The sequence below is a fragment of the Zonotrichia albicollis genome, chromosome 25, assembly GCF_047830755.1.
Source record: "Zonotrichia albicollis isolate bZonAlb1 chromosome 25, bZonAlb1.hap1, whole genome shotgun sequence".
In the NCBI taxonomy this organism is placed as follows: domain Eukaryota; kingdom Metazoa; phylum Chordata; class Aves; order Passeriformes; family Passerellidae; genus Zonotrichia; species Zonotrichia albicollis.
In genome coordinates, this window is record NC_133843.1 from 1,080,927 (window position 1) to 1,096,776 (window position 15,850).

The window sequence follows — 15,850 nt, forward strand, 5'->3', positions numbered from 1 at the left end:
TTATATTTAGCCAGAATTGTTTTCTGTTAGTAGAGAGAAAATGGTACTATATCAATACTGATCATAAGTGAAATGTTTTTCTCTTCTAGAAATTTGGTTTTGAATCTAACAGTGTATTGTCTGTATTATGTGAACATAAGCTAGAGAGGCACTGTGACTGTTGTGCTGATAGAATTCTACCTCCTTTTATTTGCTGCTATCTCATTTCTGTTTGTATTATGTGCCTTATTAAGAATGCCAAAGTTTGCAATCCACTTCTCATGAATCAACAACTCTTTAGAGGTCTTTGTGTGAGGTTTAAGTACTGATTTACAGAAAGAAGGACCACACCCCAGACTATCTGCATAATTTAAATTAAAATGTTATATCTGGACTTTGGCACAGGATTTACCAAGTACTGACTTCTCTTTGCTGGCAAGAGTCAGTAGTATTGCAACAGTGCTTTACTACCATAACCTCAGAACACCAAATTGTGGGTGAAATGTTACTATTTGAGTCAAGAGGAAACAGTAATTTTCATTTCTCAGTGCCATTCCTGTTTTAGTGTAGGTTAGAGAACAATATCCAGCTGCAAACAGGAAAGAAGCGTTGACGTCCTGAGTTCCTTCTCGCGTGATTCTGTGAGTCATATCGATCACACTGCCAGCTCCAAAAATGGAGCTGAACTTTGGGGAAACTGCTCTGCAAAATATCATCCTTCTTATTCAGCCCAACACAAGTCAGTAAATAAATAAATGTAGTAGGTATAGGTGTGTTTCCTCACCTCTAAATCCCTTATTTCCTCACTTCAAATTCTCTAAGTCCTTTCTCTTCAAAGTCAAGCATTTTTTATTCACTTTTCAAAACACATTGCTGGGTCATCAGGGATTTCTGTCACTTCTTTGCTGAAGGTGAAGTCCAGCACTGCAGCTTATCTGCTGTGTCATGCACTCTGCTGCCTGTGTTCTGCCACAACATGCAGCATCTAATAAAGCATCAGTGGGAACAGCTCCTGGATCAGCTCTCCTTTATGTGTCAAAAACAGAAAGCAAAGGCACGAGCTACATCTCCTATATACAGAAGATTGCTTTTTGAATTCTGTTTTCTACTCACTCCAGACATAAACCAACACGATATAATTCTTATCTCTGTGCCATAGGTGTCGCTTTAAAATTTGTTGATATAACACAATCCACAGTTTAACGGTCAGTCCTTGTCTGTTCAAGTACAGCCTGTCTTTACAGGGGCACATCGCCTTTTCAACAGATATCTGGATTTCAGATCATAAAGCCCAGATTTAATAAACTTACAGGAAATCTTAGTAATGACAAAATCAGTCCCTTTAAAGTATACAAGATGGACAAAATGGTTTAAGCCAGTTTTTGGCTTGCATTGTGGCTCTTGGGCTATTAACATTTGCTAACACAAAGATTTCAGACACAATGAACTTTTCCCTGCAGCACAGCTGAAGCCATTCTACACATACCCTCTCACCCACTGGCTCAGCACCCTTCCTCTCCAGCAGAAAGGTCCTGGGATGAAATCCCACCCACAGGCTGCCCTATAAAAGGCCTAGCTAGAAAACTACATTTGTATTTCTGACTGCTTCTTCCTCCTCTGTGGCAATGCCTGTGGATTTCAGCGGAACCTGGAACCTTGTCAGCAATGACAACTTTGAAGGTTACATGGTGGCCTTAGGTAGGTGAAAAAACCTGATTCTATCCTTCCTCCCTTCTCCCTTAAGGGTCTTCTTGAATTTTAAAGACTGCCTTTCATTTCACCCTGTTTAAGGTATTGAATGCCTTAAAGAGAGTATTGTAATTTTTTCATTGCCTTTCCTCCGACAAAGGATGAGAACAGGCATTCACCTCTTATGGGTGAGTGGGGGTAAAGTCTGAAACCAAGTTTGGGTGTCTCTGTGGGGAAGCCAACTGTCTCCAGGAGTTTTCTGTCTGAAACTCCCGGGAATGCTGCATAGGAATTGTACAACATCTGAATAAACTGGTTTTCAAAGAGTAAAAAGTACAAGAGGACAACTTTGTGTAACACACAGCTTTAAACAAAAGGTTCCAATAAAACAACAAAATGCTGCATAGCAGTAAGGTCAAACTACTGTAAGAAATGCTTCTGGTAGTAATAAAGGTTAATTCCTGGCTGCCAGAATGGCTGGTGATAAATACAACTCTGATGTTTTTGCCTTCTGTCCAAGGTATTGACTTTGCAACGCGCAAAATAGCAAAAATGCTGAAGCCTCAGAAAGTGATCAAACAAGACGGTGATTCATTCTATATCCATACCACTAGCTCATTCAGAGATTATTTGCTTGAATTCAAAGTTGGAGAAGAGTTTGAGGAAGATAATAAAGGCTTGGATAACAGAAAATGCAAGGTAAGAGGGAATATATGAGGCTGTGGCAAAATCAAGATGCCATGATCAGTCCAGATATTTGACCTGAAATTGTTTCAAGAATAATATTTGTAGTGCAAGACAGCAGTGGGAGCCTGAGTTACAGACAAGGAGTGTCACTTTCACTCAGGGGTAATATCTAGGTCTTCTTTTATCCAGGAAAATGCACATTTTCTGCAAGTATCTTGCAGAACTGAGACAGACATGCAGAAGCACCTTTTTGTTCCCTGTTCCATAGAGCCTCGTTACCTGGGAAAATGACAAACTTGTCTGTGTCCAGACTGGTGAGAAGAAGAACAGGGGCTGGACTCACTGGCTCGAAGGGGATGACCTCCACCTGGTACTGACTTCAGATTTCTACTAATTATATCTCTGTATGGCAAAAATTAGATTTATAATGTGATCACAGTGTGCATATGTCTTCTAGCTGTGTAGGATGTGTCATGGATGGTACATTGTGAGCATTCTGCTTTGAAACAGCTTCATTGTTTCACTGTCACGTGTAGTAAAATTTGAATGTTAAGTGTAAGTTATTAGCGTGGCCAGGGTGGTGGTAAAGGATCTATGTTCAAGTTGGGAACTGTTCCTTTGATTACTATAGACATCTATACTCTTGGGTTTTCTGATTGTTTGTTTTTGGTTTTTTTGGTAGGAGCTTCGTTGTGAGAATCAAGTCTGCAGACAGGTCTTCAAGAGAGCTTGAGTGTGTGTGGTGTGCTGGGTCCTGCCTGCAGGGCCAGCTCTGCTCAGGAGCTGTGTCCAGGGAGGGCTCTATGGACAAGAACTGGCTCCTGTACCTATTAACCTGAATGGTCTGAAGTTTCTGGCTCAGGAAATAAGTCTGCTGTTGCCAGTGTTAAAGATCTGATTTTTGCTAATAAATGCCTCAAACTAATCTTAAGTATCTTGGTTTTGAATATGTTTTTGGAGGAAAAAAAACCCAAAACAACCCAAAACATAAATGATGAGGCCTGGGTCTCTAGGTTATCAAAAGTCAATTAAAAGGAGAAAACCTGCCAATTCTGAGAGGAATTCAAAGAGGCAAACAAAAGAGGGGGAATGGGATGCTGATAGAGAAGGGAAGATAAGAAATAATGAAGACAACAACAAAAGGTATGGATTTATTTTGCAAGATGCTTCTCTTTAAGGTGTGGACTACTACTTTACCTGCTTGTGTCTTTCACACTGTTGTGTGAGGCACCATATTGTGCCAGAGCTGCTTTGTTCTCAAAAATAATTAAGTTGAGTTTACCAGAAGAAACAAGGCTGTGGTCAAATCCCAGAACCATGAAGATGGGTCTGAGTGATCCACAAAGATTCCAGTCTGCAAAATAATTGAACTCTGTAAGCACATATACAGAGGGAAAACAATGCTGCTTTAGTTCAGCTTTGTTTGCATACAACTGTTAATTAGATTAAATACTTTTCTTTATCACCATGTGCAGTATTGCATAGAAAAGTTTTTCTTGCGTGAACATGTAAGTTGTCAGATAAACTAGGTAGCTACAAATTAAATTAGTTGGTGCATATTCTTAGTTGCATATTCTTGAACAACTGCAGCTTAAGCTTAGTAACTTAATTACTTTATATGAAATAAATAGTCCCTGATATTTTGAAACAGGTAGCACCGCCTTTCTGATACTTCTTATCCATTCAAAATTCTTACAGACGCCATCAGAGTCAGACAAAAATCTTTTGAAGCATGGAGGGCTTTTGGTTAGATTGACGCTCTCCCCTAATTACCAGACTTGTATAAATTTAAGTTGGTTTCCAAAATAAAAAAAGGACTAATACAGTTAGGGAAATATGGGGCCCAGCAGTAAAATGTCTGGTGTTTATGCTGTGGCTTCTGACAGCGTCTTCCTTCTGGGACTGAGTGGTTTCATTTGCTTGAAAACAGAATTGCTGTTAGTGTTCTGTTAGTAGGAATCACAATCCGGGGCAGCCGCTAACAAATTGCAGCAGCAGCAGCAGCGGGCAGAGCTTTGTGCACCGCCGGATGGCGCCTGTGCAGCGCGCTGCTCCTCACGGAGCGGGCAGGGCTCGGGGCCAGGGCCAGGGTTAAACACGCACACATCCTCCAGCTGCTTCCAAAGTGCGCTCTCCAGCAAAACCGCTGGGAGACGCAATACAGAAAGGCAGTAATGACCTTGAAGGGCGAGATCAGAAGTCCCCAGAAGAGCACTTGAAGGGTTTTATTCAAAGGTGTTTCAGACCACTTCAATTATCTTTAAAAAATATCCTAAGGAGATAAACACAAAATGAAGTGTAATGTAAAAATCAAAGGTAACAATGTACATCTATTCTATAAAAAGGTTGGCAGTATATATTGTGATCCAAGTATTGGTTTCCTTTCTGAGCACCCTGATTAAGTCATCAAAATATTTTGTTCAAAATAATTTAGATCAATAAAGTACATTAAAGATGTATATGAAACATAAGGCCAGATAGCCTACTTGCCTCATCTCTGCGTTTAAAAAATGGATCAATTCTACTGCTATATAATTATTTGCAGCGTGTATGAAAATATCTCCTAATAGCTCGTATGGATCAGTTTAGCTCCATCTTAAGAACATCCAGCTTTTATGGGATCCTTTCCCTTGCTGACTCAAATCACACTGCCCTGTGCATGGTTCGCTGTTCAGGTCATATTATTAGTGACTGTTCATCCTGGGCTAAAAACTGCAGATGCAACCTTCAATTCGTTTATCCTTTGCTAAAAGAATGACTTTAAAATATCATTTTCTCTTTCATCTACGTGTATTATAACTGAAACAAGGTGAGCTAAACATGAACCTCCCATGTACTTACATGCAACCTGGCTGTTTTATCTGTGGCTGAGTTACATTTCGAGTGTGAGGGAAAAGATTAATATCTTCCGGAAATATAGTATTTTGTGGTATAATGAGGGAATTAGGTGCAGAAATTTGCAATAAGGAAAAAAAAAACCAATGTTCAAACTACACTTATAAAAGGCCGGGGCCAAGCACTCAATGGGGTCTTGGCATCTTGTTTTTCCCTTGGTGTGTTACTCAGCTCGCAACAATTAGATTACATCCTGCGAATTCTCAATCACCCGTCACTGAGAAAAGGTTAATATTTATGGGCCCATTGGAGAGGGAAGGCTTCAGCAGCTTGACCCTCCCTAGGACCGGGGCGTTCCTGAGAGGCAGCTGCCTCTTTCCGGGCCCTGTTCCGGGCCTCGTTCCAGGCCGTGTGCCCGTTCTCGTTCCGGGCCGTGTTCTCGTTCCAGGCCGTGCTCCCGTTCCCTCCTCCCGGGCCCCTCACGAACCGCGGCCCCTCACGAGCCCCGGACCCGCCTTTCCCAGGCCCCGCCCTGGCCCCGCCCCTCCAGCCCCTCCAGCCGCTGCCATTGGTCGGCGCGGCGCGCGCGCGGCCGCGGCGTGCCCCGCCCCCGCGGGGTCACGTGATCCCCAAGATGGCCGCCGCCGCCCTGTTGTTTTGATGAATAATCTCTGCGCGGGGCAGCGGCCGCGGGCGGGCGGGGGCCAGCGCTGGGAGCTCTGAGGGGCGCGGGGGCACCGGGAGGGCAGCTTCCCCTCGGCCGCGGCGGCAGCTGAGGCGCGGGTGGGCGGCGGGGAGCGGGCCGGGGGCGGCGGTGCTGCCGGCGGGCGAGGCGCGGCGCGGTCGCCCCGGAGATGCCCTTGTGAGGCGGCCCGGGGGGCAGCGGCGGCAGGAGAGCGCTGCCTCGGAGCGGCCCCGCGGCGGGGCGGAGGAACGCGCCCCTCCTCCGGGCACCATTAAGAGGAAGGCGATGGAGGAGCTGAGCGCGGACGAGGTGGGTGCGCGGGGCCGGGGCCTGAGGGGCGGGCGGGCCCGCGGGGAGGGGGCGCGGGGCTGTGCTGGGCCCGAGGGTGGGCACGGAGCCGTCCCCCAGAGCTCTGCCCTCGCCCCCTGGCTGTGCTCCGTGGATTCTTCTCCCCTCCTGTCCCCGGCTGGCCCTGACCCGCGACCCCCGGCTCGGCCGCGGGCTTGGGTTGCTGCTCTCCTGGTTAATTGTTTATTCTCTGCTCCCATCTGCTAGGTAGCCTTTGTCTGCAGCGGGTGCCCTCTCTGTGTCAGTCCTAGGCGTTTATGTGTTCTTTGTGTGTGATTCGAAACACCCAACCTTTTAACATAGTAAAACACTTGAAATTTTGCTTCCTTAAAGTCTTCGCTGAGAAGCAAGATGGGTGTGTTCGTGGGCTTATATTTAGTATCATTTCTTCTTGAAGCAGCTTGAATCAGGTTTGTCAGTTTTCCACTGTTTCCTTTGACTTTCTTTATTTATTCAAGCTCTTCAGCTTTCACTGAAGAATTCTAGTGTTATGCTGTAGTTGGCAAACATCTGTAATGTATATATTCACATTGAATAAGGTGAACTATTCCTTGTTTCTTTTAAAGGATGCTGCTTCCCTTGTTTTTTAATATATAATTAAGGTCTTAAGGTTTGCCTATATATTAGAGGGTTTTCAAATTAATTATTTGGGTTGTTATAGCAGGATCCAGGGAGTTTCCCAGTGATCCTGTGTAATCCTGAAATCAAAATATATTGTACTGGACCTGCTGCAGTACAGGCTCAGTGCTGTACTTCTAATCCAGGGAGGATCAAAAGAAGTTATTTTTATTCTGTCCATATCTTACAGTGGCATTGTAGGGCAGGGTGGCTGCTGTTGCCACTCAGATTTGTATTCCAAGAAGTTGGGATGTTTTTGATGATGTTGTCTGTCAGATTTAGCAATCCTGCTGGGTTGCATCATGATCTAGGAGAAAACACTTTGTTTGTTTACTTGGTGGAGGTCCTCATGCTCTGTGGAAGCCCTGAGAGAAGAAGAGCAGTTCCCATGTTGGGAGGAGTGGGATGGGACACTGGCAGTGCCAGTCTGCTGGGAAAAAGGATCTCCAGTTTTACAGGTGTATTTCATGAGTGCTGTGTTTACCTGCAGCTCTTCTCCTTGTTAAACTGCCCTGATCCTGAGGTGTTTTATGATTAATTTGAGAATTATTTAACCTATGTAGGCTTATTTGTGTCACTGCCTCAGCACGTTACTGACATCATCAGAGCCACTGCATCATGGATCTGAGGCTGCAGGAAAGGAGTTCTCCACTGAGGACTCATCCACCTTTTTTGGCCAAATGTTTGTCTCCAGTGACTTTCCACGTCCTTCTTGTCCAGTTCAGCAGGGACCAAACCAAATGGTCTTTTAGGTGATTGCTTGTGACAATCTTGTATCATTTTAACAGAGTCACTTCTTGTTATTAATGGATCTCTCACTGAAAAGTCAGAGCCAAGTCGATTTTAATTTTCCTCCACATCTCCACTTTGCTGTTACTTGGCACAGTGGGCCTGGATGAGATTATATTGAAAAATAACCTTCTGAAATTTACTTTATGTGACTTCTTCACATTCAGCCTTTTTTCAGGCAATGACTGAAGGTGAAAAAATACCTAACGGAGGTTTAATTGCAAGGCTCTGACAGATAACCTTATCTTCTGTTATCAGACCATAATTAAATGTAACACTAACGGGTTGCAGCTTTAAAAAAGGAGATACACAATTGATCATACCTATATTTTAGTTTCAAGAGGATATTTTTCCCTCCTATTAACAGTGTCTCTCACTGACATTTTCTCAATGTTCACTTTAATGCACTAAAAGTTGTAATTCATTACAGACCATAGTAAAATTTTTAGGAGAGGAGAGAAAGAAATTTCCTTCTTAGTTATGTGAGTTTTATCACAGTAGATAGCGCAAGATGAGAACAGGGACTTCCCAGAAAAAAAGCAAAATCCAGCTAAATGTGGCATAAAGTGGGAAAGAATGATGTGAGTTTGTCACCTCCCATCATGTATGTGATTTTTGAGGAGCATTTTCTGAGAACACGACCACTATGACCAGAAAAATGAAGCATTTCTTAAACCAGTTAAACATGCTCTAATGAATACAAGAAAAATAAAGCTATCAATTCAAATTACCCTTTATTGTACAGATTTGGAACTCTTCTACTTTATGTTTGAATAGGAGATTTATTTACAGTCTCACTAAGCAGTTGCCACTCTAGCAGATATGGATGCATAATTTTTTTAAACTGGGAATGTGTGAGCCTGAGGGACTAGGCTTCCTGGTTGTATCTTTATAACCTGGTGCCAAATTAAATTATCAGTTAACCATCTTTAGCAGGGTGCTCTTTTTACATTTTTTGTTGTGGTGCATGCAGCTAACAGCTTTCAAGAAGTCCATTTATATCAAAAATGTATTTCTGAAAATTGCTATTTATAGATCTAGTCCAGATGTGTCCAGCAAAAACTGTACTATACTGTGATAGTTTAAAAGCAATGTGCTTGTCCCATTCAGCCAATTAGGTTTTTTTTTAATTAGGCTTTTAAACTGTGTGTTCTGGAGCTGTGCTCTGCAGGGAAGATGGGCTGTGGAGCAAGCAATGCCCATGTAATAGGAGTTACATATATATATACAATATATATACATATACATATGTATTGTATATATACATATATACAATAAAAAGGAAAACCTTGTCACTGTTAGGTAACAGATGACACATAACAGCTTTGTCATATGTCACTGGCTCAGGTCTGAAATGAAGGGTTGGGGATCATCCAAATGCCCTAAACTTCCCTAAAACATTCTTTGAGACCCCAGCTTTGTGCTGCTGGGTGGTAACTGGGGGAATCCTTCAGTCTGAAATGGGAACAGGTTATTGGAGGAGCTCCCACACCTCTGAGGAGGGATTTGTGTGCAGGTTGGGCTCTGGATTGTCCCTTGTGTTGTGCTAACAGACTGTGTCTCCTGAGTCCCCAGCTGTACAGGGAATTAACTGGATAGAATGTGTCCCCCAGTTTTATGCCATCTTTTCAAACTTGGCCTGTACTTGGCCTTTTTGGCATAGTATTTCTCCTCTTTTATCTCTTACTTAAAATTTCCTAGTCTTCAGATCAAACTTCAGGTTCCTGTAATAATTTTATATAAAGCTGGAGGAATATGACAGCTTGAGGTATCCAAGAACCAGATCTGGTCCTTCAGCATGTGCTCCATTTACCCTCAGTTGTGAAAGCTGTAGCTGTCAGTGGTAAAAATATTCACAGTTTGTTTATATTTTAACATTACTTTGTTCAGCAGTAAGGAAGGTGATTGTAATTTGCCCATCCTCCTTAAAGGAGTAGGGAAAATATTGTATTAGTTTTATTAGACTATATTTGTGAATTAATTAATAAATGTATTGGTTATCATCTCTGCCTTCTTCTCCTCACATGTCTCCTTCTGTACATCTGATTTCAAACTAGCTAGCAAGCATTAATGGGAACAGTTGTGGAAGAGCTCCATATCCCATTAATGATATAAAAAGCAAGAAAAAGAAATCATCTTTCTCCTTCAGACACTGGTGTATATATGGAGTGCTTGTGTGTGTATTTGTTGTGTTTGTGAGGTGTGAACACTTAATTTGGATTCAGATATGGGGACATGTAGATGGCATTTTCTCAGTTATACCTTTGAGGGCTGAGGTAGTTCTGGAGTTTTTTCAGATAAGCACTTGGATGAAAGAGTGAAAAATTGAAATATGAGGTACAAAGGAAGAAGGAGAAGACCCTAATATGTATTACTTTTGCCTAAAGGCAAAGCTGAACAATTTATTTCAGCATTAAGCTCCCCTATTTTGCTTGACAAGGAGGAAGGATTAGAGATTCTATTCATAGATTTTTTTTGAGACTTAAAAAAAAAATATAGCTGTCTTCCATGTTCATGTGGTGACACCTGTCGTGGAGGGAGATGTAGTTCCAGACACTGTTTTCCCACAGTTTTTGAAGTCTGATTTAATTTGATCTGTTCTTCTTCCTGTTGGAGTAGGTTTCACAGGCCATTAAATGATACAGCAATGTAGTGTAGACATTGACTTGACACAAATCTTTTGTTCACTCTTTCAGTTGCCTGGCAGTTCTTTAGGACTATGAGCAGAAATGAAAACTTTTAAGTTGTGTGCAATGCCTGAGTGTCATAATACAAAGAGAATAACAGGAATTGCTGATTTTTGCAGGGAGCTGACATCCTCAAGTATAATTTTACTTTGGGCCTATTTCAAGCCAAAGATGTAAGCTTTGGGCACAGATCCTGTAAGGCAGCCTGTGATAATAAATAATTTATTTTCTGCTTTTTGTTTGTGTGAAGCTTAAAGCATTATAAATCTAGTTTCATAAGCTTTATTTTGTCTATTTCTCATGTATAATATTAGTGTTACGTGATCACATACTAGTTTTAATAAGTAGATTTGTAACAATTTTCTGTAGTTGGATTTTGAAGGGAGATGCTTCTCTTAAAAGGCAGATGCTTCTATCTTAAAAGGAACATGCAAAAACTGTTTTTAAAATTCTTTGTGATGGAATGCCTCTAGGTGATAAGAGGATGTTTTTTACTCTGTCTTTACTTGTCAAGATGCTTCTGTCCATCACACAGGATGCAGTTTTGGTGTTGCAGTTCTGTTTTGGATTATTTGGACAGTGATGGTCTTGACTAACTTTCAGCTGGATGTTGTTGAGCACGGGTGTGTTGGTATCATGTGGTGTGAAGTTAAAGCAAAGGTCACGTTCACGTTGTCCCTTTTATCACATCAACGCTCGTCAAATGCCAAAGCAAATGGGGAGGAGTATTGCAGGTTTTGAAACTGCTGAGCAGTGAACGTTAAACTGGTCTTGCACAACCCCTCAAGGGACAAACACAGCATTCCCAGTGCACATGGCTCTCCAGGGCAGCAAACACATACTTTAAATTTGAACACGGAGGGTACTGTGTGCTGTGACACAGAGCAGAGGAAGGGCAGCCAGCCCAGCTGCTCTGAGCAGGCTTCAGGTAAGGCTGCAGTGTTGTGTTTGCCTTGGCAGGAGACAGAGGGGTTCACTGGGCTCCTCTCACTGACAGAGGGGTTCACTGGGATCCTTTCACTGACAGAGGGGTTCACTGGGCTCCTTTCACTGACAGGGGGGTTCACTGGGCTCCTCTCACTGACAGGGGGTTCACTGGGCTCCTCTCACTGACAGGGGGTTCACTGGGCTCCTCTCACTGACAGAGGGGTTCACTGGGCTCCTCTCACTGACAGAGGGGTTCACTGGGCTCCTCTCACTGACAGAGGGGTTCACTGGGATCCTTTCACTGACAGAGGGGTTCACTGGGCTCCTTTCACTGACAGGGGGGTTCACTGGGCTCCTCTCACTGACAGGGGGTTCACTGGGCTCCTCTCACTGACAGGGGGTTCACTGGGCTCCTCTCACTGACAGAGGGGTTCACTGGGCTCCTCTCACTGACAGAGGGGTTCACTGGGCTCCTCTCACTGACAGAGGGGTTCACTGGGCTCCTCTCCTGGCAGGAGGGTTCACTGGGCTCCTTTCACTGACAGGGGGGTTCACTGGGCTCCTCTCACTGACAGAAGGGTTCGCTGGGCTCCTCTCACTGACAGGAGGGTTCGCTGGGCTCCTCTCACTGACAGGAGGGTTCACTGGGCTCCTCTCACTGACAGAGGGGTTCATTGGGCTCCTCTCCCTGGCAGGGGGTTCACTCACTCCTCTCCTGATAGGGGGATTCACTGAGCTCCTTTCACTGGGCTCCTTTCCCTGCCAGAGGGGCTCACTGTCTCCTCTCCTGACAGAGTTCATTCTCTCCTCTCCTGCCAGAGGGGCTCACTGGGCTCCTTTCACTGGAACCCTCTCCTGCCAGAGGGGCTCACTCTCTCCTCTCCTGCCAGAGGGGCTCACTCTCTCCTCTCCTCTCCTCTCCTGTGCCCGCAGATCCGGCGGCGGCGCCTGGCGCGGCTGGCGGGAGGCTCCTCGTCCCAGCCCACCACCCCGCTGACGTCCCCGCAGAGAGAGACCCCGCCTGGGCCGCCGGGAGCAGCCCCAGCGCCGGGGCCCTCGCACAGCCTGGGCCTCAATGTGCACAGCATGACCCCAGCTACCTCTCCCATCGGGGCGGCAGGTAGGCTGCAGCTCCCGGGGCTGTGGTGTGGCTGCGCGCGTTCCTTACTCAGCTCCTCGCTGTGCAGCCTGCGCTGCTGCTGCTCCTGCTCCTACTGAGAGTCATTCTCAGAAACAAATGGTGCAAAATGGTGAAAGAAGGTACCTTGTGTTTGAATTTTCCAAGTAAGAAATGGTTTTCCATTTATTCCATTTACACTTGTTTTCCAGGTGTGCGTAAACTCATGACATGTGCAATATGGGTTACCAAAGCTTAAAAACAGTTAATTATTGCACAATATTATGGAAAAGATGTGTCAAGGAGACAGGAAAATCCCTTTCAAGTTTTGCAACACAGTCTCTATTGATTGGTTTCTAGGTACATTCTAGCAATTGGTCTCAAGTTAATTTTTGATCTTTAGTTGCAAGCAATCAGCAGAATTAAAAATAGCAAGCCGTGACTGGACATTGTCAGTGTAAGAATAAAGTATGTGCTTTCTGCTCTGTATTACTTTGCCAGTTTCACTATTTACTGGAGGGAATTCAAGCAGGGTATTTACAAATTGTATTTAGTTCAGAAGATGCAACAAATAACTGATCTGTTAAAATCATACAAATGCAGCAAGCAGGGGAAGTTGGGAGGGTTGCTCTATAGAGAGGGGAAGACAAAATTCATGTATTTATACCATTTATTTGACCTGACAGAAATTAATTTTGATTTCAAATTATCTGACTTGGGAATCAGGACAAATTGACGTGTTTTCCACTATTGTGATCTTTATCTGAAAACTGAAATTGTTTTGCATGTTGTGTTACTAAGCTTAGAGGTTCTCAAAACCATCCCAGAGCAAATTCAAGATGGTTCTAACAAGGTTTCTAATATGATTTCTAACAGTTTAATAAAAATAGCATTTTTCTAATGGTCTTTGATGAGCTTGCAGAATTCATTAACATTTACCTATTTGCTTCTAGAATTTTCTGGTTTTCCCTTTGGCAATTAGAGTATTTTACAAGCTTCAGTCTTGTAGTTTAATTACAGTGCTGTTCAGAAATACCTAGAAGTGACTCCTTCCTGCTTGTTTTGTTTCCTTCCATCCAAAGCAGGACAGAGAAAAGCTATCAAAAGCATTTCCTGAGATAAACTCATTGCAGATGGAATTTAACACTCTGTATTGTTCTCATGACTAAAGGCAGCAACCCAGAGGTGGAGGTGACTTCTTTTTCTCAACAACGGTGCCGAGTTCACTCTCTGTGTCCCCTCAGCCTGTGGGTACACGACTGTTTCAATCCAGCTGAGGTCTGACTCTTGCTGAAAGGAGCATTTGTTCCTCTGCTGTCTGTGGCAGCTGTGTGATGAGGGGGACTCTGGGCTTGATACAAGTGAAAACTAACCCAGGAAAAGTAAATGTTTAATTTCCAAACAGAAGGCACAACTGGATAAACAATACTGGCAGCAGAGCAGGAGGTGTGGAAGTGTGTACCTGGAGGTAGAAATGCTCAGGTATTGGCAGCATTATTGAGGTTTATTGAGGTTTGAAGTGCTCAGACAGTGAGGACCATGGAGATTTCTGTTTTGAGAATTCCCCAGGACAGTGCCTGACTGTACTGACTGGATTGGCTGATGACCCAAAGCAGGAGTTTCTAGTGTTTGCTTCCTGCAGTGCCATTCGTGCAGCTGTTTAATAATATGTTACTTTTTCACATCAGGGTAAGAGCTTTGGTTAAATTGGGGAATGGATCAGGAAAAAAATATTCATAACAGTTTATCTTGTGTGTTTATGTGGCATAAATGAGGACTCAGCTAATGCTGTGGGGTTTGCAGCAGTTCCTTTCAGCAGCAGACTGAAGTGACTGCCGAGGATTTTAATTCATTTGGACACACAGAGAGCAGCTCCAGCAGAGTAGTGTCCTTGTAAGCATCCATTGTTCTAAGGAGTTGCCTGTCATGGTGAGATCAGACATAGGAATCAATTCATGGAAAATATGATTATTTTGTAGGTATTTTGAAAGTACCTTAGAAAACCTAAACCCAGTGTTATCAATGACAACTGGAACTTTAGGTGTCAGGTATTTTATTGGATACCTGATCTAGCAAAGTAGAGATGCAAGTAAATTCTGGAAGATTTGTATGAAGAGATGGCAGGTTGAGGAGGGCTGTTAATGAGTGCTGCAGCATCACTGTTAAAGTACATTTTCCTGGCTATAAGAGTAAGACCCCAAGGGAATGCAGAACAATGCACTCCTTTGCCCTGGTGGGCCCTGTTTGCTCTGATGTCTTTTGTCCACTGACTTAGCCAGATTTTCTTTGGGAGGAGGAATGAGGAGAGATGAAGAACTCAAGGAATATTTGTTGCCCCTTTATAATTGATGATGTAACTCCATTGTAATGGCCCAGTGTTATGTCCTGTTCTGATAGGACAGTCTTTAGAGGGGCTCTGATAATGTCTGAAGGCAGTAGACACAGCAACCTTGTAATAGATCAGTTTTTATGGGGTGGATCTCTGAGCACCTCGTGGATGCAAGTTTACCTTTGTTTAATGCAGGTAAGCATTCCTACATTGCTGCTTCAAGGGAAGGTAGAAAATGTGATTGTCTGCAGTCAAATGTGGTTATTAACTTTTATTTGGTCATGCAGTGCTAAGAATGGTTAAGAGCTGGATTGAAAAACACTATTTCCTCTCCTTTTCCATCCAAATAATGCAGTGCCTTCTCACTGCTGTAGCAGTAATCTTGGTGGTGCCTTTTCTTTAGGAGTAGCCCACCGAAGCCAGAGCAGCGAAGGAGTGAGTTCCCTCAGCAGTTCTCCATCCAACAGCCTTGAAACCCAATCTCAGTCCCTCTCTCGGTCTCAGAGCATGGACATTGATAGTGTCTCCTGTGAGAAAAGGTAAAAAATGCAGCTTGTAAAGGTGGCAAATATGGCACAGTGCTGGTGTTCAAAGCTCTTACAGGACAAGGCTCTGCCCTGCCCCCCTCCCAGCTGTGTTAATGCAGTAGGGTTAATGCTTAAAAATCCAACACTGGTTAGTCCACTGTAATGCTTTTTCTAGCCTGGTTTTAATGGGGATTCCTGACCTAAAGTGGTAAAAGACAAAACATTATCTTAGACATTAACAGATAAGCATGTCTGGTGGGGATAATTCAGCTACTCTATTTAAAAGAAGAAGGTTGTGGGATGTGATAGCTGTGTAGTTTGTATTGCCTGCTGAAGAAATTTAGAGCTCTAATGTAATATGAGAAACATTTATCAACCAATGATTTTAATTGCTGTTTGTGCAATGCTTTCTCTGCTGCATCTGCTTAAGGGGACATTTTTTCAGTCAGCATCTTACAGAGGACTGTCTGCAGCTTTCTACAGTTAATGGGCTTTTTCTCTTATTTCCCTGTGCAGTATGTCCCAGGTAGATGTGGATTCAGGAATTGAGAACATGGAGGTTGATGAGAACGATCGCAGGGAGAAGCGGAGTCTGACGGACAAGGTGAGCCTTGGCATTTTCTGCCCTGTCAG

The 15,850-nt window shown here is 43.6% G+C and overlaps 2 protein-coding genes across 4 annotated transcripts in view; both read left to right on the top strand.

The window, feature by feature from the left end:
• Positions 1–137: 137 nt before the first annotated feature.
• Positions 138–3,303, top strand: RBP7 (retinol binding protein 7). The gene is made up of 4 exons (XM_005493812.3): positions 138–1,677; positions 2,189–2,367; positions 2,624–2,725; positions 3,038–3,303. Exons 1-4 carry the CDS (start codon positions 1,605–1,607, stop codon positions 3,086–3,088), a joined length of 405 nt encoding a protein of 134 aa, XP_005493869.1. The 5' UTR covers positions 138–1,604; the 3' UTR covers positions 3,089–3,303.
• Positions 3,304–5,783: 2,480 nt separating this feature from the next.
• Positions 5,784–15,850, top strand: part of UBE4B (ubiquitination factor E4B) — a 32,552-nt gene continuing 22,485 nt past the window's right edge. Inside the window, exons 1-4 of one of the 3 annotated variants that reach the window (XM_074558857.1) lie at positions 5,784–6,184; positions 12,178–12,364; positions 15,094–15,229; positions 15,734–15,821. In XM_074558857.1, coding sequence (XP_074414958.1) covers positions 6,161–6,184; positions 12,178–12,364; positions 15,094–15,229; positions 15,734–15,821 — 435 coding nt within the window. In that variant the 5' untranslated portion in view covers positions 5,784–6,160. Of the gene's footprint in view, positions 6,185–10,874; positions 11,246–12,177; positions 12,365–15,093; positions 15,230–15,733; positions 15,822–15,850 lie in introns of those variants that run through there. The other 2 variants (XM_074558860.1, XM_074558858.1) reach the window with 2 other exon arrangements.